At 43.4% G+C, this 27,859-nt stretch overlaps 6 protein-coding genes across 6 annotated transcripts; 5 read left to right on the top strand and 1 right to left on the bottom strand.

Annotated features, from left to right (window-relative positions):
• The first annotated feature begins 1,380 nt into the window (after positions 1 to 1,380).
• LOC6043537 lies at positions 1,381 to 2,860 on the top strand. The gene is made up of 5 exons (XM_001859598.2): positions 1,381 to 1,478; positions 1,546 to 1,695; positions 1,755 to 2,030; positions 2,094 to 2,350; positions 2,410 to 2,860. The coding sequence occupies exons 1-5, from the start codon at positions 1,421 to 1,423 to the stop codon at positions 2,836 to 2,838; spliced, it is 1,170 nt and encodes a 389-aa protein (XP_001859635.2). The 5' UTR covers positions 1,381 to 1,420; the 3' UTR covers positions 2,839 to 2,860.
• A 1,478-nt stretch (positions 2,861 to 4,338) lies between these two features.
• LOC6043538 lies at positions 4,339 to 13,905 on the top strand. Its single transcript, XM_038250396.1, has 10 exons — positions 4,339 to 4,475; positions 4,539 to 4,688; positions 4,748 to 5,049; positions 5,082 to 5,357; positions 5,428 to 5,854; positions 8,728 to 8,873; positions 9,023 to 9,473; positions 9,529 to 9,785; positions 9,842 to 10,207; positions 12,577 to 13,905. Exons 1-10 carry the CDS (start codon positions 4,400 to 4,402, stop codon positions 13,861 to 13,863), a joined length of 3,738 nt encoding a protein of 1,245 aa, XP_038106324.1. The 5' UTR covers positions 4,339 to 4,399; the 3' UTR covers positions 13,864 to 13,905.
• Positions 8,091 to 10,393, top strand: LOC6043539. The gene is made up of 5 exons (XM_038256011.1): positions 8,091 to 8,222; positions 8,728 to 8,873; positions 9,023 to 9,473; positions 9,529 to 9,785; positions 9,842 to 10,393. Exons 1-5 carry the CDS (start codon positions 8,201 to 8,203, stop codon positions 10,367 to 10,369), a joined length of 1,404 nt encoding a protein of 467 aa, XP_038111939.1. The 5' UTR covers positions 8,091 to 8,200; the 3' UTR covers positions 10,370 to 10,393.
• Positions 10,372 to 11,102, bottom strand: LOC6043540. The gene is made up of 2 exons (XM_001859612.2): positions 10,797 to 11,102; positions 10,372 to 10,741 (listed from the first exon to the last, which is right to left on the bottom strand). The coding sequence occupies exons 1-2, from the start codon at positions 11,074 to 11,076 to the stop codon at positions 10,410 to 10,412; spliced, it is 612 nt and encodes a 203-aa protein (XP_001859650.2). The 5' UTR covers positions 11,077 to 11,102; the 3' UTR covers positions 10,372 to 10,409.
• A 2,562-nt stretch (positions 13,906 to 16,467) lies between the features above and the next one.
• Positions 16,468 to 19,467, top strand: LOC119766041. The gene has a single exon (XM_038250395.1). The coding sequence runs from the start codon at positions 16,468 to 16,470 to the stop codon at positions 19,465 to 19,467; it is 3,000 nt and encodes a 999-aa protein (XP_038106323.1).
• On the top strand, positions 19,464 to 20,915 carry LOC119766040. The gene has a single exon (XM_038250394.1). The coding sequence runs from the start codon at positions 19,464 to 19,466 to the stop codon at positions 20,913 to 20,915; it is 1,452 nt and encodes a 483-aa protein (XP_038106322.1).
• Positions 20,916 to 27,859: the final 6,944 nt, after the last annotated feature.

The raw sequence follows: 27,859 nt of genomic DNA, 5'->3' as shown, positions 1-27,859 counted from the left end.
AAAAATCATGTGCTTGTATTCATTTCAGTTGAACCTAAAAAAGAAGAAAAACCAAAATATTTTGATGCAGCGACAACATCGTGGGACAAAATTTATTCATACGATATAGATAAACAGGAAGATCGCTTAACACTGCTACTCAAGGACCGTGATACTGTTAAAGAAAAATATGTCTCAAAAATAATTGTCACGCGGTCACTTGACCCCGATAGTGATGGAATTTTCCAACCTTGGCGTTGGGCATCCTATTATCACATTAACACTGTACCACAATGGAATGTAAATGGAGCGTACAATCTTCACTTATACAAGTTACCATAAATGATCTATATTTTTATTCTGGAATGTAAATAGTGGTAACTGGTGTGCCATTGAAAACTCATCAGGAAAGAAGCCACGGATAAAAAGCAGATCTTTTTGATTTTTACTCGAGTTTATGGAGTCCTGACATTAAAGGACAAATTCGATACACCAGTAGAAATCATCTTGGACGCAAAAGGCATTGAAGTACCGAAGTTGTTCTAGAAAATTGTTAAATCACTCGGTATTGCCTTCATCACAAAAATGTGGAAAATGAGGAGATTTGTCCAGACATTTGCAGCAATGAGTTTTGGTATAAAACACATTATAAAAAGCACACAAATGAATATACTTATTGTTGTACGGTTAAAGATCTAATGGAATTAATTCCAGGAATACCAATCAAAGCGCCTGCAACTGAGCTTATGCAGATTGGGAACTCTTAATCTCCTACTCCAAATCGAAAGCAAAAGAAACAATAAATTACCAGAATATAATCATAACATGCAAGAATGTTGATAAAAACTTACTAAATTTCTGTGAGTGATTGATCCGTTGCTTTGTGAGCTCCAGTGTTGTTAGCTGGCCCAGTTTTTTTGTTTAGAGAATCCAACCACTATAAACTGGACATTCTACCTTCGAGGAGGATCGAACAGTACGATTGCGATTAGACAGAAGTGAGCCCCATGTTATGTATGTTTTGTTTCCCATTTTCTAATAAATTAGTTTCCCCTGAAGAAAACCAACAAATAAAACATCGCTTGATTCTTTTCACCTATTGAGATAGCCTTGTCTTGATCAAAATTATTCTTGATTTAGTCGACATCTTACTAGCCAATTTTCCCTCCATTTTCTCGATCAAGCTATAACCTGTAGATCAGGACAATACTGTCTTGACATGCTCGAATAGTGTGTCTACAGTAGAAAACCTCGCCGATGCTACTGATCAAAAATGGTATCTCGCTGTCGTATGGCTTCTTGTAGTACAACCAACCCCCAGACGAATATGATAAGAAAACGTGTAGATCTGGTACGATAGCAGGAACCTATAAAAATGAGTCTGCTGAAAAGTTTGGGTCCAGTCAAGCTGCGCGGGCAGTACCTGTAGCGTGTACCAGAAATGAAACAACTAACATATTTGGCCGTTTGGGCGGCGTTCCTGCAGATCGTATGGGGACGTAAGTTCGGATTCTTCTGGGCTGTGTGATAGTGAAGTGACATGGTTGTGTGAATAACTGCTTCCAGAATGCCTGGTGAACCTCAGGAACGACTTGACGTCTCCGGAGCCGGTGTTTCTTCGTGGAAACCAGTTATGGGCACCGAACGGCGCTGCTTTGCTGTGGAACTCCGGAGAGGCTACTACCATTTCTTGCCAAAACGGTCAACTTAACGGATGTAGGGCTGGTATTAATGCGGTTTGAATCGAAGAAATGATTAGGTGGGTTTGCTTTCAGTTGGTGTCTCAACTGCATCGTTGACGTGTCAAGCTGGAACGACGTTCACCATCGGTGGAACGCAGGTTGATTCGAGGGCTTTGACCTGCACGCAGCGTATCACGGGTGATTTGGATGCCACGACGACTGCATGCGCTGGTGGTGCTGGTCAATTCCGCAATATCGGGTTCAGACTGACAGATGGCCAGCTCGTAACTTACATTCAGTCGTGCTACAACGTGAACACTGCTTCTGTTATCTACACGCGTCACATTATTCCGGGGAGAGCCATCAACCGTACGTAATCGGTGGAGGCCTGTTGGGTAGTAAAGCAAAGATTAATCTAACATTCCGCTACAGATGCCATCAGCGAGTCGTATCGGCCATCCTTCAAGGTGGCGGGAACTGCTGGTCATGTCAGTCCCGCAACTTCCTACACCACTGCTCAACAGAGAGTTAGGCTGGCTGCTCTGCTGGGTTCCCAGGAACAAGCTGACCGGTTCATTACCACCAGTTCGTACATGTCCCGCGGTCACTTGGCTCCGGATGCTGATGGTATTTTCCGGTCGTGGCAGTGGGCTACTTATTTCTACGTGAACGTTGCTCCACAATGGCAGGTTGGTTATTGACCATAACGTAGATTTAAAAATGAATCTAAGTACACTCCTTCCCTCAGCAAACCAACGGAGGTAACTGGTTGGTCGTGGAGAACGCCGCCCGTAACATCGCAGGTCGTCTTCAAGAGGACGTACTTATCTTCAACGGCGCCCACGGAGTCATGACGCTGCCCCATGTGAACGGCCAGCAAATCCCAATCACCCTGGAAGCAGGTGGTATTGAGGCACCCAAGTGGTACTGGAAGATCATCAAGTCACCGAACACCAACTCGGGCATTGCGCTGATCACCAACAATGATCCGTTCCGAACGAGCATGCCAGCTGCGGAGATGCTCTGCACGGACGTGTGTGCCACCTATGGCTGGGCCAACGCAAACTATGGAAACTTTGCCCGGGGTTATACCTACTGCTGTACGGTAGCGTCGCTCATGCAGGCCATTCCGGCAATTCCGGCCGAGGCAGCGGTGGCTAATGTGTTGCGGTTCTAGGTTGAATAGCACACTTCAATCTTTTAAGAGTATAAATTGAATAAAAAAAATTAGATGTTTTTTTATTGTACATAGATGGAATCGAACTGTTGAAAAAATGTTGCCATATTGTAAATACCGTAAACTGGGGTCAATCGGGACAAATGGGGCGAATTGGGACAGCAGTTTTAACCATGTTGGAGCACAATATTTTGATTTTTCTGGTTGGTTTCGGTTAGAACAGACTCAGGCCAACAAAATGTGTACATCCGTTTCCAAATTTAAAAGCTTTAAGGGTGCACAGCAACCAAGGAAGTTGTTGTCTTCTTATACCAAAATTGTCAAACTTACGGACCCAATCCTGCAAGAATCTGAATGTAAAAACAGTCAAACTTTGTTGTAAATAACTTTGAAGACAGTAATTTGAGGGATGAATAAAAAAACATATCGATAGATCCCGTAATTTTGAAGATACTAAAATGTCTGTAACAAAAATCTGGGTGCAAAAGCGATGGTTGATGTGTACCGTTAAGTGCTCTAAAAACTGCTGTCCCTTTTCAGACTGTAGTCCCGATTCACCCCAGATTACGGTAATTCTGAAAAAAATAGTTAGCCGTCAGATGTGTGGCGTTACGGATTTCATCAAGCTATCTTATTATACTAAGAAAAATTCAATGCTTTTTAGGGACAAAAAATAGAAACACAATGCATGAGAAACATTTTTATTATTATCGTCATCTTGGGCGAATCGGGACACATGGAGCGGACTGCGAGAGCTGTTTTAGCCTTGTTACTGCACAACATTTGAATGTGTTTGATGAGCTTTGGATAGAACAGACACGGAACAGCAAAAAAAGTGCATCGTTTCCCAAATTAAAGCTTCAAATTGCTGTCCCTATTAAGACTGAAGTCCCGATTCACCCCAGTTGACGGCACTTTTTCTAGATTTTTAGGTAAAGTGGCTCGCGTATCTACGAATAAATCTCAAATTGGCATTTTCGGAACTAGCAATGCATAGCCTACAACTCTAGACCTTGGGAAAATAAACAAAAGCTCAATAAATGATTTGACAATGCTTTTTCTCGATGATGTTACCCTCTCTTGCGTTTGAAATAAATAACATAATATTCCACTGTTCAAGAAACAAAAAAATCAAATGTACTTTTGATAGTAACTTGAATAAAAAAGTGATTCAAATGTTTCAAAATATCACAAATTAAACTGTCCGTGAAACTTTGGTGAAGAATTTCTTCAAACCTATCATTAACTTTTTTAAACACCTGATGATTCCGTTTGAATCCGCAACCAAAATCCACTCAAAAGTGAGTAAAACTTCAACGGAATCAATCCCGTCCAAAGGCCAGCTGAAGTTTAGCTGCAATTAGACGACGCAACTAATTCCTGTTTGTCTGCGCGCCCGATTCCCGCCGACGGCTTATCAGCGCGGTACGCAGATTAGCTCCGACTTAGCGGGCTATCATCGGGCCAATTGATAGTTCAAAAAACGCTGCGTTCAGCACTATAAAGCGCGCAATCTTGATAATAGCACGGTAAACATTTCCGAACGCTCTGCTGCTCCATAATGCACCTGCTAGCTGCTGACAAAGTGTTCTGCCTGCTCGTAGTCACAGCGGTGCAGCAGTTGCTGGTGCATTCACGTGAGACTAATTAAGTGAGAGGTGTGTGTGTGTGTCTTAGTTTTAATGTTTATAGTATTGCAGAATGCACCGTGAATCTGCAGGAAGAGTTGGGCCCACTGGAGCCGCTATTCATCAAGGACAATCAGCTGTGGGCGCCGGAAGGACCTGAGTTGAGCTGGGAAGCCGGGGAGTCCACTTTGGTGGCTTGTTCTAAGGTCAAGCTGAACAACAGTTAAGAGTTGGTATGAGTTAGCGATTAGGTATGTTCTGTAACCTTGATGTTTCCCCAGATGACAAACACACCTCTTCGTTGACCTGCGTTTCCGGTCAGGAGTTTCTAGTGGACGATGAACCAGTGCTTGCGTTGGATGTCCAATGCTCTGGACGTATGACCGGAGATGCGCTGGAAACGGAGGAGAGCTGTGGTGTTAAAGGAACGTTGCTCAAGCTGGGTTTCGACGTTGAGGGCGTGGGATTTCTGACGTACATTGAGTCGTGTTATGATCGACCAGAAGCATCGGTGATCTACACCAAACACGTGATTCCGGGTGCTGCTATTGAACGTGAGTGTTGTGCTGCATTTGTCAGTCGTGTAATCAATACAGCATAAAGAGTTAATTTCGAGTGGTCTATATGGCAGATGCAATCAAGGAACAGTATCGTCCGAGCTTCAAAGTGGCTGGAGCTGCAGCACACGTGAGTCCAGCGACTTCCTACACTCAAGAGGCTCAACTGCAACGACTCAGCGAATTGCTGGGCTCGGAGGACCAAGCCAAGAAGTTCATCCAAGGCGGATCGCATTACCTAGCTCGTGGCCACCTTGCCCCGGATGCCGATGGAATCTACCGGTCCTGGCAGTGGGCGACCTTTTTTTACGTAAATGTTGCACCTCAGTGGCAGGTAATTGAGTGAATTGATTGCAAGTTATCATTTCAAACCGAGATTTACCTCCCATCCCACCCTCAAACAGATTGTCAACGCCGGAAACTGGCTTGTGGTGGAGAATCTGGCACGTGCCAAGGCAGCCCAGCTCGGGCAAGATGTGATTGTCTATGACGGAGTGCACGACATTCTTCGGCTGCCGCACGTTGATGGCACGCCGGTGCCGATAACGCTCGAAGCTGGCGGAATCCGCGCACCCAAGTGGTACTGGAAGATAATTGTATCGTCGTCGTCGCAGGCAGGAATTGCTTTCGTTACCAACAACGATCCGTTCCGGACGGAGATGCCTGCCGAGGAGTTGCTCTGCGACGATGTCTGCGAGCGGTACGGTTGGGCTGGGAGTAGTTTTGGGCATTTCGAACGAGGTTATACCTATTGCTGCACGGTGGAAAGTTTGCAGGCTGCGATTGAAGATATTCCGAGGGATTTGAAGGTGGAAAGTGTGCTGGAGAAGTGAGTCACGTGGTTTGTTTCGAAAGAGTTTTGTTGATTTTCTTTTGAAGACTGATTTTGACATTGCAATTTAATAATGAATAAAAGTGATATTGCCATAACAGAGAAAAATGTCTCAAGCCAACCCTTGATTTCTTAGCAGATTGCGGCCAATTTTCTCTAAATTGGCTATAATAAATACAAACTAAGAAAATTTGACTTTATTTTACTTCATTACTTTTTTGGTCTTTCAAAATTGACAGACCAGTCAAGAAACATATGCTAAGCATATTTGTATCGCCTCATATATTTATCAAAAATTTATTTCGAATTTTCGTTCCTGAAAAAAATATACATAAATAAGGCACTTTTAAGGAAAATATCGTAGCTAAGTAATCAGTTCGTTGTGTTGTAATTGATAATTATTAATTAATTATAACGATAGCCAGCAGTCTGTCGACTTCATAAGTTGAATTCAGTTTAACATAAGCTGTTCAAAAATTGGCATCCCGTTTCACTTTAATGGAAACGCATGGTAAGTTACCAGCGTGAAACCTCTTCTATCGTAACTCCTGCAAGGAAATATAACACATGAGCAATTCTCTACGAGTCGGTCTTTTTTCTTAAATTTTAATTTTTGTACATATTTTTTAATCCGACTGAAACTTTTTTGGTGCCTTCGTTATGCCCAAAGAAGCCATTTTGCATCATTAGTTTGTCCATATAATTTTCCATACAAATTTGGCAGCTGGCCATACAAAAATGATGTATGAAAATTCAAAAATCTGTATTTTTTGAAGGAATTTTTTCATCGATTTGGTGTCTTCGGCAAAGTTGTAGGTATGGATATGGACTACACTGAAAAAAAATGATACATGGTAAAAAAAAAATTGGTGATTTTTTATTCAACTTTTTGTCACTAAAACTTGATTTGCAAAAAAACATTATTTTTATTTTTTTTTATTTTTTGATATGTTTTAGAGGACATCAAATTCCAACTTTTCAGAAATTTCCAGGTTGTGCAAAAAATCTTTGAGTAAGTTATGAATTTTTTAATCAATACTGATTTTTTTAAAAAATTGAAATATTGGTCGCAAAAATTTTTCAACTTTCAACTTCAATCAAAAAGTACTTTAGTGAAATTTTGTTAAAGTGCACCGTTTTCAAGTTAAATCCATTTTTAGGCGACTTTTTTGAAAATAGTAGCAGTTTTTCATTTTTTTTTAAATTAGTGCACATGTTTGCCCACTTTTGAAAAAAATATTTTTGAAAAGCTGAGAAAATTCTCTATATTTTGCATTTTTGAACTTTGTTGATACGACCCTTAGTTGCTGAGATATTGCCATGCAAAGGTTTAAAAACAGGAAAATTGATGTTTTTAAAGTCTCACCCAAACAACACTAATTGCACTAATTTAAAAAAAAATGAAAAACTGTTACTATTTTGAAAAAAGTTACCTAAAACTGGATTTAACTTGAAAACGGTGCACTTTAACAAAATTTCAGTAAAGTACTTTTTGATTGCAAATTTGATTTTACATCGAAAAATGAAGTTGAAGTTGAAGTTTTTGCGACCAATATTTCGATTTTCTGAAAAAAATCAGTATTGATTCAAAAATTCATAACTCGGTCAAAGATTTTTTGCACAACCTGGAAATTTCTGAAAAGTTGGCATTTAATGTCCTCTAAAACATATAAAAAAAATAATAAAAAATAATGTTTTTTTGCAAATCAAGTTTTAGTGACAAAAAGTTAAATACAAAATCACCATTTTTTTTACCGTGTATAATTTTTTTTCAGTGTAGTCCATATCCATACCTTCAATTTTGCCGAAGACACCAAATCGATTAAAAAATTCCTTCAAAAGATACAGATTTTTGAATTTTCATACATCATTTTTGTATGGCCAGCTGCCAAATTTGTATGGAAAATTATATGGAAAAACTAATGATGCAAAATGGCTTCTTTGGGCATACCGAAGGCACCAAAAAAGTTTCAGTCGGATTAAAAAATACAAAAAAACGAATGACCGAAATCTGAGAGAACTGCTCACATATCACAACTTTCCTGCATCTCAGAGCCTCGATTCAAACATTGCCAATAATAGCAACTCGTTCGTTTTTTTTTCACGACGCGTGTCGTCACCTTAGATAAGTCGTTATCGCGTATATTGTTATCAACCTGCGCTTCGGCTATTGGATTGGTTCTTATCGGCTTTGAGCGGGAGAGAGGGCCACCATCGAGTATCGGTAATTGGAGCACGATACCCCAAAGCCATTGCAGGTTAGTCCAAGTGTAGCCATGGTCAAGTGAATATCTGGGAGTATTGTGGGAAGAGTTTTTTTTGTGAGTGATATATTTGATTTAAAAATGACGATGCAGGGAATTAAAGGTAAAACCAAATTGAGTTTGTCTTCAGTAAGTACAATTAGTGAAGCTGTGAGAAAATGAACGTGAAACACAATGCCTAAATCGCAAAATACGTGACTCATAAAATTGTTGAAGACTGACGGTATTTTCGACAGTGAATCATTTTCAATCACTTGATTATGACACCAATATGTCACGAATAGCTACAATTTATCTACGATCTTCAATCGACTAGCAAAAGTTTAGCAAATATTAAACAGACTGCAGTTTTAAGAGACATTTTTAAAATAAAAGGGATTTGCATTTTCTGCTTATTTGTTGAGGTCATCTTGAGGAATCAACTATTTCCGCTTTGAGTCCTTTCTGAACTAAGATTTAAGCTAATAATTACTAGAAGATAGTTGGACAAGATAACACCAAGCAACTTGTTGCAAGATAATCGAAAGGAGAAAACAATTTCTACGAATTTCTTTCATATCAATCTACAATATCAATGATTGCCACCCCCCAACCGTGTTTACTTGCAGACTTTATCTTGAACAATAAATTGGTGCTGTTCCTGAGCGTGGCGCTGTTCGCGTTCGTAATATCGACCATTTCGCTGGCCAGTTCAAACAGCAGCAAAAAGACAGCCATCGAGCAGTGCGAGGCGAGCATTTGGGAAGCCACCGAGGTAAGGTGCTGATATCTCACCACTTTGTGTCAAGTGTTGTTACAAGTTTGAACGGTAATGAGTTGGCTAGAATTGCGCGACCGTGGGCAAACATGTTGAAGAACTTGGCCGTTATGGCTGAATCTATGATGGATGTCTTACATTTTCAGTTACCTCGCTGTTCAGTGGCAGTATCCGCACTCCCAACGAATGATCCTGTTTATCTCAAAGTCAACGGCACAGCGTTGAGTCTGTGGAATTTCGACGGACCTGCGCTGGAGTGGGACAAGGACGCCGGAGAAACGGCTCTTCTGTGCTCTGGGACGGGCAATGTTCTGGAAAAGTCAACTAAGCAGCTGACGAAGAAAACGTGCTCCAAGGGCACCGTTTTCATGGTCGAGGGCGCGGAAGCGGAAGCTAAAGATCTTAAGTGCAAGGAAGCGGTTGTTGGGGATATCTTGGCTACGACCGAGCTCTGTGGAAATCAACGCGGATATCTGTACAGATTAGGATTCAATGCTGATACGAACGGCTTCATTACGTACATTGAATCCTGCATGAACAGTTTGACATTTTCAGTGCTCTACACGAAGCATGTTCTGCCAGGAACTGCAATCAAGAGTAGGTCTATCGAGAAGTCGTTCTACAGAGTTTACATCTTGAACTACAATTGCAGGTGCCGTTACGGATACCACTGGAACGTGGCGGAAGAGTACCCTGTTCACTGAAACGGTCAATCCAGACACGCTGTACGGTCAGGCACAGCAACTTGCACGAATGACGGAACTGTTGGGTACAGCAGATCATGCCAAAAAGTATATTACTGACACTCAGTACCTGGTCAAGGGACACGTGACACCAATTAGGGATGGAATTTTTCACACCTGGCAACACGCAGGTTTCTACTACGAAAATGCTGTGCCACAGTGGAAGGTATTGGTTGATGAAACAAGCTAGATTCTGTGTATTTCATACGTGTTGTTTTTCAGGACGTCAACGAGGGCAACTGGAAGCGTGTCGAGGAGCTTACCCGAGATATTGCGGCGCATTTGAATGAAGATCTGATTGTTCTGCAAGGCACACGTGGTGTTCTGGAGCTGCCACATGCCACCGGATCAGTGATGACGCCGGTTACGTTGGTTACTGCTGGCATTGAGGTTCCACTGTGGAGTTGGAAAGTGCTCAAGTCTGAGAAGTTGAACGCTGGAATTGCGTTCGTCACGTTGAACAATCCGTATGAAACCAAATTGGAGCAGCTCCTTTGTGAAAACATCTGCCAGCAAACAGGTTGGTCCGATAGTCAGTTTACGGAGTACAAGAAAGGTTTCACGTACTGTTGTGATCCAAACATGCTGGTAAGATATGTACCGCATGCTCCCGATGAAGCTATGGTTAATACCGTACTTACCAAGAGTATGTTGCCTACAAATGGTGGATTATCACTTGGTGGATGTTTTAAAATCGTAGTTACTTTAGTGTTAGCTTTAATTATTAAACAGAATGTAGGTTTGTTGTAATTACAATAAACGGCAAGTAAATAACTGTTGCCAATTATCTCTACACTCTCAAACTATCCATCCTCACATCAAAGTTGTAAACTGGACAGTCGAAAAAGAAAATGATCTTCGACAACCAGTTGGAGAATCCAATATAGTTGAAGCTGATCTCCGCCGAAGGATCCGAAAACTCCAGGAACGGTTCCGTCTCTCCATCGCGAGTCAGTCGCACCAGTCCACCTTGGACAAACTCCACAGTCAGCACGAACGGCTCCAGCTCGGACAGCATCTGCGGTGTGGGTATCTTCTTGAGCACGTGATTACGGTGAAGCACCACGGTGTTTCGAATCTGTCGCCGCACCTCCGTGTGACGATTCATTCCGGCGCCGATCACTAAAAGATCCCAGCTGAGATTCACAACTTCACCAGAAGGTTCACAAAAGCTCACCTATTTCGTGCAGGGTATCCTTGTTGTACGGCATGGCGACCTTTGAAAATCGAATAACGGCATCACTTTTACCGAAGATACCCAGCCGGAAGAAGGTCGAGTTCACACCAGATCCCACGTTTTCAAAGTGTTCCGTCGGAATGAAATCCGCTGGATGGTTGTAGTTATTCACGGCGTTGGCTTGCTTGCAACCGAAAATACTATCGAATTTATTCACATATTTGTCACAGCTAACGAAAGCTACCAGACAAACGCTGCTGAACAAGACACGGAAGATCATTTTGCTGCTTACTCGTGAACGACGCGGAATAGAATGAGATTTTGTCATCAGCTTTCAAGCAAGATGAGCTTATCAAGAGGTCGTGTAGTGACATTGAACCGTATAACTCGATTCCACTTATGCGAGTAAATTTAAAACAACAAACAAATTTCCTAATTCATCGTTCTTTTTATTTCATCTGAAGATTACAACTCAAACATTTCTTTCCTACTCCCAGCCAGGTTCGTCACAGTTGCTCAGGTCAACTTCGTGAAGTTCTGAAAAAAAAAACAGAAAAATTAATCAAAATTATTCTACTCCAGTATGGAACTCACCCCTCTCGGAACCGCGCTCGCACTCGTTGTAGGCCCGCATCCGGCACCCGTTGGCAAAGTATCGGTAGTCCCTTCCGTCGGCGGTGCCACATACCGGGTCCATTATGTGCGGACACGGCATCGGGCAGTTGCTTTGGGCGTGGGAGGTGCCCAGAAGGACGCAAATGACTGCCACTGAAAGGTTTGAAACGGTTACATTTTTTTTATTAAATTTTAAAATTTCTTTAAACTTACGTAGCAGAACAGTGAAGGTAAATTTGCACATTTTCTTCAAGTGTGGTTGAATTTCAACTTTTGCTTTGGCTGATAGTTGTTCAAGTACTAACGAAAGTCTGCTGAAAAAAGTGTTTTTATGCACTTTAACCGGTAGCAAAATGCATAAAACGGCATTTTATGAACGTTTTGATAAAAAGCCGGTTCCGATTGCTGTCTGCTTTGCTTCATTCAAAAACTGTTTCACAGTACAGAGCTGTGCGTTAAAAATGGTAATTTGGGTTTTAACTTGAATTTTTCTGACTTATCAACACTTTGTAATTATTCAATAAAGAGGCTTATCAAAATATGAACCGGAAGCATTTTTCAACTGTGTGTGCAACGTGCAACGAACCATGAACCGGAAGCATTTTTCAACTCACCGCTAATGATTGATTTTACACAGTCTGCATTAGAACAACTACATAACGTAAGCGACATATTACAGTTAAACCCCGCATAGTGCGCAGACGTAACGCTTTGTATTTCGTCGGTTGAAAAACGTACAATGAAATTTGAACACCTTGTTTGTGGTTCCCATTTTCATGAACGCTTTTTCACGATTTTGGAAACTAATTTTTCTCCGTGCAGGCTCCACACAAAATAGATTTTTTTGTATGAACAATTGTCCACATGAGGGGAAGCGGGGATCTGAAATTTCCAGAAAAGTGTCAACGTAGTTTATAAATGACCCGAATTATCAAATCTGCAAATTATACAAATCGGATTTTATTACAGGATTTCTATCCGTGTACCATTGTAAATTCGGTTTCTTCTTCATCGTGATAATCTCCGAATTATTTACGTACCATGTTGAACATTTACGTACCCTTCATTGACCGTCCTACGTTCAAACCCTGTTCACGCGACTCGATAGCAATCAGTTAACGTTCCATGCCGAAAGATATTTTGGTTGTTGCTTGTTATCGTCTAGCCATTGATAAGATTGGATTCCTTGTTCGTCTGGGCCTTCATAATGTCCAGTTTTGCGAGGGACCTCCCCATTAACCGAGATTTCTTCGCAATGGGTACACTAAGAGTTTTTGGAGTTCTGCTAGCAGCAGCAGTCGTCAGTGCCCAGCGCTGTTCCGTAGTAATCCGCACCGATATTCCAGCGCGAGATCCAGTGTACTTGAACTTTAAAGATGGGGTACCCCATCTCTGGGCGCCAAATGGTCCTGCGTTGATGTGGAACTCAACCCAGGAGGAAACGGCACTGTTGTGTTCTGGAAGCAACAACGTTCTGGTCGCGTCTAATTTAGCAACTAGTCATAAATCTTGTGTGGATGGAACTACATTTAACGTGGAAGGAGTCGAGGTAGCTGCTCAGGAGTTGCAGTGTCGCAACCAGATTACGGGAGATACCATCAATACCGGTCAGTCATGTGGAGGTCGTGGAACGCTGCTGTACCTCGGGTTCAACTCGCAGATTTATGGATTCATTCCGTACATCCACACGTGTTTCGATATGGTACGAGCTGCCCTACTGTGGACACGACACATTCTACCCGGAGCTGCTGTACGAGGATCTATGGTTGAATCTTCTCGACCTGCGTGGAAAGTTGCTGGAATGCCTTCGCACGTAAGACCCGCTACTTCCTACACCCAGGCATCTCAGTTGGAACGTTTAACTCATTTGCTGGGTTCGGCCGAGCAAGCTGCCAGGTTTGTGTTCCCCAACTCGTTCATGGCCCGTGGTCACATGTCCCCCGATGCCGACGGTATCTACCGGAGTTGGCAGTTTACAACGTACTTCTTCACCAATGCTGTTCCCAAGTGGCAAGTGGTCAACAACGGAAATTGGGCCCGCGTTGAACGACTCACCCGAGACACTGCCGCCAGTCTTCACGAAGATCTGGTAATTATCCAGGGAACTGACGGAATTCTAACCCTTCCTCACGAAGACGGGCGCCAAATTCAAATCTCCCTAGAAGACGGAGGACTGGAAGCGCCTCGCTGGCTGTGGAAGATAATCAAATCTCCAAAGCTGAACGCCGGAATTGCGTTTGTCACATCCAACAATCCGTTCGAAACGGCCATCGAACCGTGGGATTTCATCTGTACGGATGTCTGTGCCGAAACGGGCTGGACTGATGAAAATTATGCAAACTACGCCCGCGGGTACACGTACTGTTGTGATCCAAACGAGTTGATTGCCAATGTTGCAACAGCCACCCAGGAAGGGCTCGTTGGACGACTGCTGCTGCCCAGCATGGTTTAGGAATAGAATTTGCCATCGTTTTCATGAATACATATCGTGTGTGGAATCAAAACAAGTGTTTGCTTTTATAGTGTCCAAACTCGACAAAAATATGAGTCTTTCGTACGTTTGTTCACCAAAAAAATACACAAACAATCATTGTCGAGTTGCTTTTCACGACTTCACGGCTTTGTTTTCAAAAGCGTCATTGTCGTATCCTAAATAAATATTCATCTTCTAAAAAATATAATGATTTTCAACGGAACTTTTTGTCAATCATTATTGGCTCTATTTTAATAGAGCAATAAGCAATAAACCATGTATGGGGAAAAACATCGCTTTTTTCCGACAGGTCGCCCAAATTCGCTGAAACTTTTCATGTTTTATCTTCATATTCTCCGATTGAAAATTATTTAGCGAAAAGCCAAATTTTGTGAATGCAAACATTTAATTTTTCAATTTTGGAAGTTCTTTTCAAAAAATAATGAAAACACTAGTAAATTATTCGTTCAAGCACTTATTATGCTTCATTAACCAAGACACATTTTCAAGGCATCACTTGTGCAAAACAAGAAAAGCGCTAGGAATGCTGCTTACAGGGAAGATTATTTCTGGATTTTCGCAAAATTGTCTATCAATGAATCAATGAACAATGAACAACAATGCTACAGAACTCAACACTCAGGTCCTCAGGTGGTTGATTGTCAGTTCATGAATTCTTTGAAAAAAAAAAACACGGGTAGCCCACAGACCGTTATTATGAAAAAAAAATTTCCACTCAAACCAATGATTGGACATGGTTCCTGGGACCATTCTGCAACTCTGGGCCGAGTTTCAAAATATTTGCCGGCAGAAATTTCCAATACGGTCAGTTTTAGTGTTTCGAGTAGAAATTAAGGAGAAATCACAAGTAAAATGCGTAAGAAAAGATCAAAGTTTCAATGTTTTAACTCCAAAACATTGCTGGTCATGGTTTTAAATTGTACTAACATGTGACAGAATGATATAAAAACGATTTACAGCTCTGATTTAGCCGGATTAAGCCTAAGTTAAGTGACTTAAGTATATTATTTATGTTTATCGTAAAATTAGTGTTTTCAATTTAGCGTATAAATCTTTTTCTATTTTGTTCCCACCTCTACATTATCATCTTGAAATAAAGCTACCTTAAGTTTTTACTTGTCGCTCGCACAGAAAGGACGCGCGTTTTTTCTTCTCTGCCGAAATTTGATGTGAAAAATACAGTCCACTAGAAAATCGCGAAGTTTTTTGGAGAACATTTGGTCCTTCGAACCGGATCACTGAAGTAGTGTCCGGGAGTGAAAAAGACGGATTGACCGGCGGGGAAATCCGAATCGAACGTTCGCGAGCGAAGTGTTTGCGAGTGAAAGCGTGGGGCGCGGGGCGTAGCACCCACGCGCGAAAAAGTGCTTTATTCCGGAAGCCAGCGGACGGGCGGCTGTAGAGCAGTCCGAAAAGAAACGTTTGACGGTTCCGGAAGAAAAAAGTGCGAAAACCGACCCTTGGGGTCCGCGCGTGAAAAAAGTGCGAAAAAGAACTCTTCCGGAGTGGTTCGTTGGGCGTAGGAGCCACGTGGCGAGAAAGACTCTTCCGGCTTGGGGCATAGCACCCATCTCGCGAAAAAAGAGCATGGAATAGCATGACTCTGCCGCGTACTCCTAAAAGCGGGAAAAAGAAGAAGAAGAAGAATACGCCCAAGAAGAAACCAGAAGTGCCAGAGGAAGAACACGAAAGCGGTGACGACACGGAAAAAGAAGTGACCCCGGTAAAGAAGCAACTGGAAGAGCAGCGTCGGAAGCAGAAAATTCGAGAAATGGAGGAGCAACTCAACGCGCTTGTTCGACAGCGGGAGGCGATGGAGAGCAAGCTGAAGCGGTTGCAGACGGCGCTCAAGACCAGCGTGGCTGCGCCGAACCCGAACTTGCGCAACGGACACTTCTTGAAGCAGCAATTAAGCAACGCGAGAGACTGCTTCTCGAAGTTTGGTGAGTACCAGGGTCAAATCCACGCGATGCCTCTGAACGCAGACCAACGAACGCACCACGAAAGAATCGAGCTGAACTTTGAGACGTTGTACGACAAGGTGTGCATCGATCTCAACGAATACCTTGAGAGGCTCGAGAAACCTGGGGTCGCTGCTCTAGTTCCGGCAGCTCCTACCAACGTCGGTGTGCAGCAGGTTCTTCCGCCGTTGAGTGTACCACTCCCGAAGTTCGACGGCACGTTTGAGACATGGTACTCGTTTAAGTCCATGTTCCAGAACATAATGGCACGATACACAAACGAGGCACCATCGATCAAACTGTACCACCTCCGGGACGCGCTGATTGGAAGGGCAGCCGGCGTGATTGACCAGGAGATGGTCAATAATAATGACTACGACGCGGCGTGGGCTCTTCTTGAGGAGTTGTATGAGGACAGACGGGCGATCATCGAACGGCACATTGAGAACATCTTCGCCATGCCAAAGATCACCCGCGACAACACCGCCGAGCTTCGGAAAGTGATTGACGTCTGCGTGAAGAACATCGAAGCTCTCAAGAAGTTGAACCTTCCGGCCAACGGACTGGGGAGCAGATGGTAGTTAACCTGCTGGTCTCGAGAATGGACAAGGACATGCGCAGAGCATGGGAAGCAAACCAGAAGGCGGGAGAGTTGCCGACCTACGAGGCCACGATCGTGTTCTTGAAGGAGAAGCGCAGAATCGCGGACAAGCTGGAGCAGAACAGTGAAAGTGAAAAAGTGAAACCGCAACGGTCGGTAACAAAAACGAAGACCCTGGTGGTGGCCAGCGAGGGGAAGTGTTCAGTGTGCAACCAGGACCATGAAGTGATAAAGTGTGAACAGTTCAAGCAGAAAAGTGTGAACGAGAGGTACAGCCACTTGCGGAAGCATGGCCTGTGCTTTAATTGTCTGAGGAAGGGGCACCGCACCGATGGGTGCACGTCGACGAACTCGTGCCAGAAGTGCAGCAAGCGGCACCATACCCTGCTTCACACCGATGGGCCAAAGAAGCAAGAACCGGCTGCAAACACGGCGTCAACGGTCAGCGCAGAAGGCCGCACTCAATCCGTTCCACCGGCCACGGCGGGATCGTCCCAGGCTGGCCAAGGTCTGACACTCTGCACCACATCCGAAGCTCCAAGGAAGCAGACTCTACTCTCGACGGCTGTAGTGCTGGTTTACGGCGCCGGCAGCGTGCCCTACCTGTGTAGGGCGCTGATTGACTCGTGTTCACAGAACCATTTCGTGACCGAGCGCTTCGCCAACCTGTTGGCGAGCAAAAAGGAACGGGCTGATTACCGAGTCAGCGGATTGAACGGGGGAACTACCAGAATCAGTCACCTGGTGCGCGCGAAGGTCAAGTCCCGCGTTGGCAACTTTGCTGCCGACCTCGAGCTCCTGGTGGCCCCGAAGATCACTGGCGACGTGCCGGTGAAGACGATCGACATCGATGGGTGGAACTTGCCACCAGACGTTGAACTTGCGGATCCCAACTTCAACCAGCGAGGCCGAGTCGACATGCTGCTCGGAGCGGGCATATTCTGGGATCTCATGAAGGCGAAGAGAATCACGCTGGCGGCGAACCTCCCATCGCTCAGAGACACGGAACTGGGCTGGGTGGTCGGTGGCGTGATGTCTGAAGGAACACCAGTGATCGCACGTACGTTCTGCACCGTGAACGAAGACGAAGAGCTGAACAAGCTGCTGAACCGGTTTTGGGAGATCGAAGGAGTTGAAGATCTGCGGCGACCGGTGACGTCGACGGCTGAAGAGTGTCTCGAGCACTTCCGGAGCACGTACAGTCGAAAGCCAGACGGGAGGATTGTTGTTCGCCTCCCGTTCAACGAGCGCAAGAGTGACCTGGGCGTGTCACGAGAGATGGCGATTCGTCGGTTCCTGAACCTCGAGCGGCGGCTTGATCAGCAACCCGACCTGAAACAAGAGTACGCCAAGTTTATTCACGAGTACGAGCAGCTTGGACACATGAAGGAAGTCGATGTCGGACCGTCCGAACCACCTGGATCCGCATACTACCTGCCGCATCACTGCGTCTTGCGGCCCAGCAGTATTACAACGAAGTTGAGAGTCGTGTTTGACGGCTCTGCGAAAACGTCGACTGGAGTGTCCATAAACGACGCGCTGAAGGTTGGCCCCACGGTCCAGAACGACCTGCTATCGATCCTGCTGAACTTCCGCTGCTACCGGTACGTCTTCACCACGGACATCCCGAAGATGTTCCGCCAGATTGAGCTGCACCCCGAAGACACGCCGTACCAGCGCATACTTTGGCGTGACGACCGATCGCAGCTGTTGAAGGTGTTCGAGCTCAAGACGGTGACTTACGGCCTGGCGTCATCTCCGTTCCACGCGACGATGGCGTTGAACCAGATTGCGGAGGATGGCGAGAAGGAGTTCCCGTTGGCCTCGGCGGCACTGAAGAAATCGTTCTACGTGGACGACGGACTCTGCGGAGCGCAGTGTGTAGAAGAAGCCCGATTGCTGAGTCGAGACTTGCGTAAGCTGCTGAACACCGGCGGCTTTGATGCGCACAAATGGTGCGCAAATGATCCAGCGATTCTCGAAGAAGTCCCGGAGAGCCTCTGGGGAACAACATTCGACCTGAAGGACGCGGCTGCCAAGTCGGTCGTGAAGACGCTGGGTGTGGCGTGGAACGCGTCGCAGGACTGGTTCACCTTCACCGTGCTGCCCCCCGAGGAGGAGACGAAGCCGCTGACGCGGCAGAAGGTGCTCAGCGAAATTGCCAAATTCTTTGATCCACTTGGCCTGGCTGGTCCGGTGGTGACAACTGCGAAGCTGATCTTGCGGAAGGTCGGCACGTTGAAGAACATCGGCTGGCTGGACCCGGTCCCGGAAAGTGTGGCCAACGAGTGGCGTCGATTCCGGGAGCAGCTGCCTGCACTGAACGACTTCCGGGTCTCCCGGTGGGTCTACGACGAAGGGGCAGAACGCGTGGAACTCCACGGGTATTCCGACGCGTCGGACGATGCGTATGGCGCAAGCGTGTACGCCCGCAACATCTACCCGGACGGCAAGATCACGATGCGGTTGATTTGCAGCAAGTCCAAGCTCCTCCCGAAGAAGGTCAAGAACGTCCCGAAAGAAATCAGCACTCCAAAGGGTGAACTAGAGGGTGCGCTGCTTCTCGCTGAACTGGTTGACAAGCTGGTAAACGTCGTCGATGTTTGCTTTGATTCGGTGAATTTTTGGTGCGATTCACAAGTAGTGCTGAGCTGGATCGCGAAGAAGCCCGAAGACCTGGAATTGTTCATGGCCAACAGAGTGAGGAAAATCCAGCAGCTGACCAGCAAGTACCGGTGGGGATACATTCCGACGGATGACAATCCTGCCGACCTGATTTCGAGAGGCGTGATGCCCCAGAACTTGATCCAGCGGGTCATTTGGAAGGACGGGCCGGTGTCGATGAACAATCGCACAATCGAGGTTGTGCAACCCCCCCTTCTCGACGGCGCGGACCTCCCGGGATTGCGATCCACGAAGTGTCTGGCGCTGGCGGCGCCGATTCAGCGATTGCGGATCTTCGACAAGCTTGAGATTTCCGTCGACTGCTGCGCAGCATGAGCATTGTGGTGCGGTTTGCGAACTACATCATCTCAAGAAGGAAGGTTGTGGTAAAGGGCCTGCCGACGAGCGAGGAGCGCGCGGCGGCGCAGAAGCTAATCTTGCGCTTGGTGCAACGAGAGGCGTTCCAGACCGAGCTGCTGGCGTTGAAGGAGAACCACTCGCACCGTTTGCGAGGACTGAACCCGTTCTTCGATCCTGACGACGGCCTTCTGAGAGTTGGCGGTCGAATCAAACAAGCTTTCGTGCCGTACGACAGCCGGCACCAGATCCTGATGCCTGCCAAGCACCCTGTCACGGAATCGTTCATCCGCTACGAGCACGTGAAGAACCTCCACGTGGGCCAGAAGGGTCTGCTTGCGCTGATACGCCAACGCTTATGGCCGATGAACGTCAAGACGACTATCCGGAAGGTGATTCGGGGATGCGTGACGTGCTTCCGAGTCAACCCGATGAAAACGGCCCAGCTGATGGGAGACCTCCCGTCCTACCGAGTACAACCGGCCCCTGCGTTCTTCCACACCGGTGTCGATTTCGCAGGACCGTTCCTGATCAAGTCGCTGACCGCAGCACGAAGGCCGATGATGACGAAGGGGTACGTGTCCCTCTTCGTGTGTATGAGCACGCGAGCTATACACCTGGAACTGGTCTCAAGTCTCACGACGGATGCCTTCCTCGCCGCCTTGCGGCGGTTCACTGGACGTCGAGGCCTGGTGAACAAGATGCACTCCGACAACGCAACCAACTTCGTTGGGTCGGAGACCGAACTCGAGCGACTGGCCAAGTTGTTCGCCGAGGAGCAGCACATCGAAAGGGTGGAGGAGTTCTGCAGCAGCCACGGAATCACCTGGAGCTTCATCCCGCCGCGCAGTCCGCACTTCGGTGGGATCTGGGAAGCTGGGGTGAAATCGGTCAAGCATCATCTTAAGCGAGTAGTAGGCAACCAGAAACTCACCTTCGAAGAGCTGACTACCGTGCTGGTGCAAATTGAAGCCGTGCTGAATTCGCGGCCCTTGACGCCGTGCTCGGACGACCCGAACGATTTGACCGCAGTGACTCCAGCACACTTTTTGATCGGGCGAGAGATGCGCGCGGTTCCCGAGCCGTCCTACCTCCACCTGAAGCAGTCGACGCTGTCCCGCTGGCAACACGTGCAGGCAATGCAGCAGCAGTTCTGGAAGAGGTGGATTGCAGAGTATTTGCCGGAGCTGCAGAACCGCCAAAAGTGGTTCAAAACTACCAAGATCCAGCCGGGCGCTTTGGTGCTGATCAGCGACCCGAACGCTCCGCCGATGCAGTGGCAACTTGGTCGAATCATCGCGCTGCATCCCGGAAAGGACGACGTCACCAGGGTGGTGACACTACGAACGGCGAAGGGCGAGTGCAAGCGAGGCGTGACGGAGATTTGCTTGCTTCCGCTGGACCAGGAGACGACCGAGGAGGATTGAAATGCGGACGTGCATTTCAACGTGGGGAGGATGTTTATCGTAAAATTAGTGTTTTCAATTTAGCGTATAAATCTTTTTCTATTTTGTTCCCACCTCTACATTATCATCTTGAAATAAAGCTACCTTAAGTTTTTACTTGTCGCTCGCACAGAAAGGACGCGCGTTTTTTCTTCTCTGCCGAAATTTGATGTGAAAAATACAGTCCACTAGAAAATCGCGAAGTTTTTTGGAGAACAATTTACATGTTTATACCTTAATATAAAAAAAAACTCCTGCATCAAGTTATTTTAAGTCAAGGAAAACTATATTGCACAAAAATAACTTGAAATGGGGTGACTTTGAGCCAAGGGGTGACATTGTACCACATTTTACGATTTTATAATAACCAGATAGCTTAAAAACAAGCTCGATATGCTTGAATTGCAAAGTATAATCGTTGCAAATATTGTTCTTAGATTATGTTGTCCTCTGCCATAAAAAGTTCAATAAGTACGAAACACTAAAGAAATAGATAAAGCTTTAGTTTCATAAGCCTTACCGTTTGACCCCGACAAGAGTTTTAGGACACAAGTCACATTGAAAACTTACTTTGCCTGTACATACTTGACTATACCGGGTTCGGTGGTAGAGTGTTAAACGTGGTTGCCTCTCACCCCAGTTTGGCTGGTAATGTTGTAGAGCGAAAAATTTGATTTGATTTGATATTCAACTGTACTATTATCATGTTTTCATAAGATTTGCCAAGCTTGTATTGTGTTTTCACATTGGGCAGAAGTAGGATTTGTTTTGATGAATACATTATTAGTGAACGTTCTGGATGATCAATAATATGTTTTATTGAATTTTAACTATGAGTGTATCAACATACCTTTATTCAATTATGAAATGTTATTTTTTTATGACGATAACTTCAATTTTGGAAAATAATTGGTTGGTTTGAAATATTAATCCTGTGGGAAGTTGTGTCACTAAACTTTTGCTAATTATAATCATTACACAAGACAACATAATATATGAGCTAAATGATAGCTGGAGTACTCTCCGGATTTCATTCGTAAGGTTGACATTTGTTAACGATTTAAAACAAAAAAGAACAATTTTATTCTAATTGCAATGTCACAAAATTTGTTTCCCTAATATTTTGATTGTTTTATTTGATTTCAGTAGGAATTGTTTCAGAACGGAAAAATGTGAGCATCATTTTCAAATTTAGAGGATTCCAAGAGATTTTAAATTTATTTTAATTAATTTAATTTCAAATCAACAGGCTTTATTTAAACAGAATAAGCAGATTTGCGTATCAATATCATCAAATTGCTTTGTTAAAACATAAATAGACCAAATTAATCCGTCTACAAATAAATAAATTAACATAAAATTCAAGCTTATCAAGGCAATCTTTATGCGTTTGTTGGTACAATGTGACCCCTTGGCTCAAAGTCACCCCATTTTATGTTATTTTTGTGCAATCTAGTTTTTCTTGACCTAAAATTCCTTGATGTAAGGGTTTTTTTTTTAATATTAAGGTATAAACTTGTAAATAATATACTTAAGTCACTTAACTTAGGCTTAATCCGGCTAAGTCAGTGCTGTAAATCGTTTTTATATCATTCTGCTACATGTTAGTACAATTTAAAACCATGACCAGTAATGTTTTGGAGTTAAAACATTGAAACTTTGATCTTTTCCTACTCATTTTACATGTGATTTCACCTTAATTTATACTGAAACACTAAAACTGACCGTATTCGAAATTTCTGCCGGCAAATATTTTGAAACTCGGCCCAGAGGTGCAGAATGGTCCCAGGAACCATGTCCAATCATTGGTTTGAGGGAAATTTTTTTCATAATAACGGTCTGTGGAGGACCCGTGAAAAATCTTATCACGTCATTTTGCCCACATTTTAATGATAAATTAAGATTATAAAGATCAGTCTGCAAAGTTCATTAATTTGTTTAAATTTTATCATTAAAAAACAAACTCATTCTGAAGATACTAACAGTACACTAATATGCCTACCTGAAATCTTCAGTTTTTACATTGTTTGTCGAAAGCACAAATCCAACTCGTCTGACTTATTTAGCATAATTCATTTGTTTTCATTCGTGCACTTTCTCCGCTTTATCAACCCTCAATTGCACCCGGGGGAACACTTTCCATGCAAATAAAGAAACCGCACCACCACCAGTCAGAGTTGGTGATGACTTTCCCCTTGGCACGTCCGCATCGTGTAGCTCTCTGTTTTTCCCCTCGCAGGAAAAGCTTCCCTAGCGGAAAAGCTCCCCCCCCCCCCCTACTTCAGTCGGTAGTGCTCGTAGCAAGCATACCCGGAGGCGCTTTTCAACTTTGATAGAGTGACTGTCTGTGAGTTTTCCCTGGCCTTTCAAGTCTGATGCGTCGTCGTTCATCATGTGGCATCCGACCTTCAGACTATTCCTCAGTCCTCGTCCTTCTGAGGGTAGCGCTAGGGTGCTTCCGGTGATTTGCCCTGCATCGGTCGGTCGGTCAAGTTCCTTGCAGCGAAACTTCTGCAGGAAGCAGGAAAAGAACGACTTAACGATAAGCCAGGAGGGCTTGGCACTTTCAAGTGAGAAAAGTCCCTCAACTTGACACAGCCACCGGCAACACCCCGGCGGCCAAAGATGCCAATTTGAAGTGTTTTCCCTTCCGAGTCTCTCTCTGTCTCTCTTTCTGGAAGGAAGAGAAGACGCCAAACAAGGCAACATGAATCAACTGCGGAAGTTGTTGATAAAAACCCGGGATTTAATTTACTTTGCTCAACCGGGAAGACTGACACGCCGAGAATCGAGTGACGGACGGAGATTGCGTAAACTTTGACCGGGCGACGCCGGCTTGGCCATAGCGAAGAACGGTGAAGATTTATGCAACGTCGAGATAATCACTTTTGAAAACTGTTTAATTTTATATGCCACACTTTGTGGAAGCTATTACGAGGTGATTTATTCGATACGGTGAAGATGATATTTTTTGAATTAGTATGCAAATATTTGCTGAAGAGATGAAGTGTGCAGATTTTATTGAATGAATAAAGACATCAACTTCAAACCTATCGATTCAAACGAGTAGCAAACTGGAACAATTCTGAACAATTTCGACTCGAGGCTATGACGTTATGGATCTGCATGGGAACGAAACGATGGCGGTGACGGCGACAGGGAAAACTCGGATGCAATTCAATTTTGCTCATGCACATCTCCTGAGTGGAGTACGACAGTGCTCTTACAATGTAAAGTTTACAAAACAATTGTACTTGACTTGTCGTTGAGCATTTCTGAGAATGCCAGGGTCTGTTTCGTTGAGAAAGGGTTTTATTTTGAGTTTTGAATTTGCAACATTAAATAAAATAAAATAATCATCAATAGATGTTTGGCTCTGATTTAAGTTTTGTTTACAAAATAATGTTTAACGATAGCTCATGGTATGGCGGTAGCAAAATATTATAAATCGAGATGATCTATGGGAGATAAATACGTAGAAAGTTGAGTGCTACCTTCCTGATGTAAGAATATATTCAAAATATTATATCGGTGAAAATTGCGTTTCTCAAAAAGTGTTTTCCCATTAAACGTACCATGCGTGGAGGCGCATGGTTGCTCACGTAATTTCACATTGCTCACATTTAAGCATTATTTTAAGACTCTTTTAAAAAATGCAATTATTTTACCTTGAATTACTTTGAAAAATATTTGCAACGGCCTAAAACAAAACAAAAAGTAAAATCATGTAATTTCATCATTGAAAAATATCATAAAAATCTTAAATAATGCCAAAACATTGAAGTTTATTTTTAAACTTTTGCAATGAGCTTTTCTATCAATTTAATTATATTTCAAAAGAAATCGATTTTTAATCAAATTAATGTTTTTTTGCTTTGTAAATGTAATATACATTGTTTTGTATTGAAAAATTATACATGTATAATATATACATGGAAAAATAAACATGTTTTCGCAATTTTATATAATTTCTAACTTAAAATTTAAAATCTTAACATTAACATTCTTTTAGTGACTCCACTTTTATTGACTCCGAACACAGCTGCTGGAGAATATCTTAATTTACAGTAGGTATTTAACATCCTTCTTAGAAACGACGAACTGCGGTTGTTTTATGGGCTAGTTGCACTTTTAACATAACCTCCTTTGAATTATGTCATTCATTAGAAACAACAATTTTCATTTGTCAAATTCTTATACTGTTATAAAATATTTTTTAAATAACATGGAATACTAAAATTGAAGCATCAAGATTTAGAATACAATTTTGTCAATTTTCAATTATTTTTTTAAAATAAACTTAATATATAAAAAAAACTGCAATTTTGTGATTTGATTTCCAAAGAGGAGTTTTCCGAGGGCTTCGAATAGTCGAGTCTGGACTGTAATATACTTTCATGAATTATTCTAAAATTGTAATACAAAATTTGTTGTAAAATACAGCAATGCCGAATTGCGAAAACGTAAAAATCCTACTTTCATAACATTGAGATAAACTGTTTCAAAATAATTTTATTTGAATTATTATTTGATTGAATGACTAAACCCCTTCGTACAACCCTGCCCCACTTGCAATGAGCATAGTGTATCAGTTTAATTTGCCCTGAGACTTGGGACGTCTTCTTTCCGACACTACTTGAGGAAACTTTGTCTTCAGAATGCTACGAACGGAAATGTATACTTACGAGCAACCAACAACAGCACCGCCAACGCCGTCAGTGCCAGAAATGAGACAGCAACTCGGAAATCCGATTTGTGGCTTGTACGGAGTTTAACAGTACGTACCCATATGCAAATGTTATTCTCAAGAGGCCGCCTCAAGGGTCATTGAAGGCATTATTTTCGAAACCTGAAGACAAGAGGCCAATCTGAGTTAGTTCTTGTTTGGTGAAGAATTGTTGATTGAAGAAATTATTCTCCCAGCGGTAAGTAAGCTAGCGGACCCTTGAGACGGATATGGTCACTTTGCACTCTCTGCTATCGGTACTAATTCAACGGAAAAAAGGGTTCTTTTCAACAGTGTGTTGCTTTCCTTTTATCCTGCGTGCCATCGAGAAAAGGTGTAGCGAAAGCAAGATCTTGGGGTTGAAATTTATAGCATCCATTACTTCCTGAACGAATTGAGGTACCCTTTTCATGAACCGATTCCCATGGAGACATCGGTAGGTTGTTCGGTTGGGCTAAGCGAAGATTATAACCCAACCTGGTTGGGTCATTTCGCCGAAAGTCGATTCATCGAATGACAAAATCATTTTTTCAGGTTTCAATTGCAATTGCAATTGTGTTTTTATTAGAATTTAACAGTTCTGCTCCAGGATGTTACATTTGCAATTCAGAGATTTGGAGAACCTTTCAACTGAAATCAATTCATAAGCCTTTGCAGGGAGGATACATATTTCTACGTTTAGATTTTGCTAACTGGGTGTTCTTTTAGGGAAAATAAATTTTGAGAAAAATCCTAGATCTATGGACAAAATCATTTACTGACGTTAGCTCGTTTGTGTTGTAAGTTATGACAACAATAAATTTCAATAAACTTATTGTTCGAAAAAAAAAACTTTCTTCGAAATGACATTCGGTCAAATGACCGTCAACTCTTTGAGGATATTGGTTAGCTGCGATGGTGTGGAATTAAACGGGTATTCCGAACTGGAAGTAATAAGAAACAACAGCAGGGAACACAACCGTCGTCGTCGCCGTCGGTGGCACATAAATGGAAGCAATGATTCACCGGAGAAAAAAAGGTACTTCCTCCCTCGGTCCCCGGCAGCAATTCTCAGTCAGTGGTACCTGGACGAAACTATAGAAAATGGACGAACTGCGTGTGCTATAGGAAGAGCGTAAATTAAAAGGGTGATTATATCTCGTCGACGTGGGTTCCATAACAAAACTTACTGTTGAGGGAAGGTGGAAACAGGAAAATTGTAGAATGCGAAGAATTGGTATTATGAAACTCTCATGTAATTGTTATAATTTTTTACTCACAGCTAGATGCGCAGCCGGTAAGAGGATGGAACAATATAGTTTCCTCTTTTTATAATTATTAACTCGTGCAACTAAAACTTTAGCAAGCGAAAAAGTTGCGCGACTTTTTTTTATTGCACATTAGCTTTTCAACTCTAATTGTGTCTCGTAACATAAACTAGAGTAGCCAGTTTCAGCCAGTTTTTGTTCGAATTTTTTGATTTGCAACAAATGAGGAGAATATCTTGGAACCATCCATAAACCACGTGGACACTCCGGGAATGACCACTCTCCATATAAAAATAGATTTGTTTTGTATGGAAATTGTTTACGAAGGGGGTCTGAGATTTAAAAAAATCCTTAAAGTTTTTATGCATTAAAATAAAATTAAATATACATAAATAAACTTATTAAATTTATCGTTCTGGCCATGCAGGAACCTCTAGCAAATATTTTGTTTGGATACGTAAATTTTCAAATAATTTACTTAAAGTTGACGACTTTCTTCATTGTCGAGATATTGCGTTCAAACACCCAACTGGCAGTCGCATGATTGTGATGCATGGCGGCATGGAAGTACATCAGAATCTGCATGAAATCTGCCCTCATGCATTTTTTGCGATATAGGGGTATGACATTTTTGCCCGTTACCGACAATTATCGATATTACCGACGGCTTTTTGATTGTATTTCACAAAAAAAACCCTTAACAGAAAGTAAGTGAAAGAGCACCAACATATGCTTCTTTTTGGAGTGTTGCTCGGGGACGGGCCAGCATTATATGTGTTGGTGAGAACTGCAGATCGCTGAAATATTTACACGCGGGCAAAAATGATCTAGGGGCTTGCTGCAAAAAATGTTATAAAATGTGACATTTTCTGCAGCAAATCCACTGTTGCAGATTTTGAGATATATTTTTCCTTTGTGTGAAGATATACAATTCGCTTTGTTTACAACATTTG

The sequence above is a fragment of the Culex quinquefasciatus genome, chromosome 2 (assembly GCF_015732765.1).
Source record: "Culex quinquefasciatus strain JHB chromosome 2, VPISU_Cqui_1.0_pri_paternal, whole genome shotgun sequence".
NCBI classification, from domain to species: domain Eukaryota; kingdom Metazoa; phylum Arthropoda; class Insecta; order Diptera; family Culicidae; genus Culex; species Culex quinquefasciatus.
This window is presented reverse-complemented; position numbering and strand designations above follow the sequence as displayed.

Excerpts from the sequence above, each read along its gene's own strand:
- LOC6043539 (XM_038256011.1), top strand. The coding sequence starts at position 8,201 with ATGACGATGCAGGGAATTAAAG. Across the intron at positions 8,223-8,727 it reads GACGATGCAGGGAATTAAAG|ACTTTATCTTGAACAATAAA; the intron begins GTAAAACCAAAT and ends GTTTACTTGCAG. Across the intron at positions 8,874-9,022 it reads GCATTTGGGAAGCCACCGAG|TTACCTCGCTGTTCAGTGGC; the intron begins GTAAGGTGCTGA and ends TTACATTTTCAG.
- LOC6043540 (XM_001859612.2), bottom strand. The coding sequence starts at position 11,076 with ATGATCTTCCGTGTCTTGTTCAGCAGCGTTTGTCTGGTAGCTTTCGTT. Across the intron at positions 10,742-10,796 it reads GGATACCCTGCACGAAATAG|TGATCGGCGCCGGAATGAAT; the intron begins GTGAGCTTTTGT and ends GGGATCTTTTAG.
- LOC119766040 (XM_038250394.1), top strand. The coding sequence starts at position 19,464 with ATGAGCATTGTGGTGCGGTTTGCGAACTACATCATCTCAAGAAGGAAG.
- LOC6043538 (XM_038250396.1), top strand. The coding sequence starts at position 4,400 with ATGCACCTGCTAGCTGCTGACAAAGTGTTCTGCCTGCTCGTAGTCACA. Across the intron at positions 5,855-8,727 it reads GGAAAGTGTGCTGGAGAAGT|ACTTTATCTTGAACAATAAA; the intron begins GAGTCACGTGGT and ends GTTTACTTGCAG. Across the intron at positions 9,786-9,841 it reads ATGCTGTGCCACAGTGGAAG|GACGTCAACGAGGGCAACTG; the intron begins GTATTGGTTGAT and ends GTTGTTTTTCAG.
- LOC6043537 (XM_001859598.2), top strand. The coding sequence starts at position 1,421 with ATGAAACAACTAACATATTTGGCCGTTTGGGCGGCGTTCCTGCAGATC. Across the intron at positions 1,696-1,754 it reads AAACGGTCAACTTAACGGAT|TTGGTGTCTCAACTGCATCG; the intron begins GTAGGGCTGGTA and ends GTTTGCTTTCAG. Across the intron at positions 2,031-2,093 it reads TCCGGGGAGAGCCATCAACC|ATGCCATCAGCGAGTCGTAT; the intron begins GTACGTAATCGG and ends ATTCCGCTACAG.
- LOC119766041 (XM_038250395.1), top strand. The coding sequence starts at position 16,468 with ATGGACAAGGACATGCGCAGAGCATGGGAAGCAAACCAGAAGGCGGGA.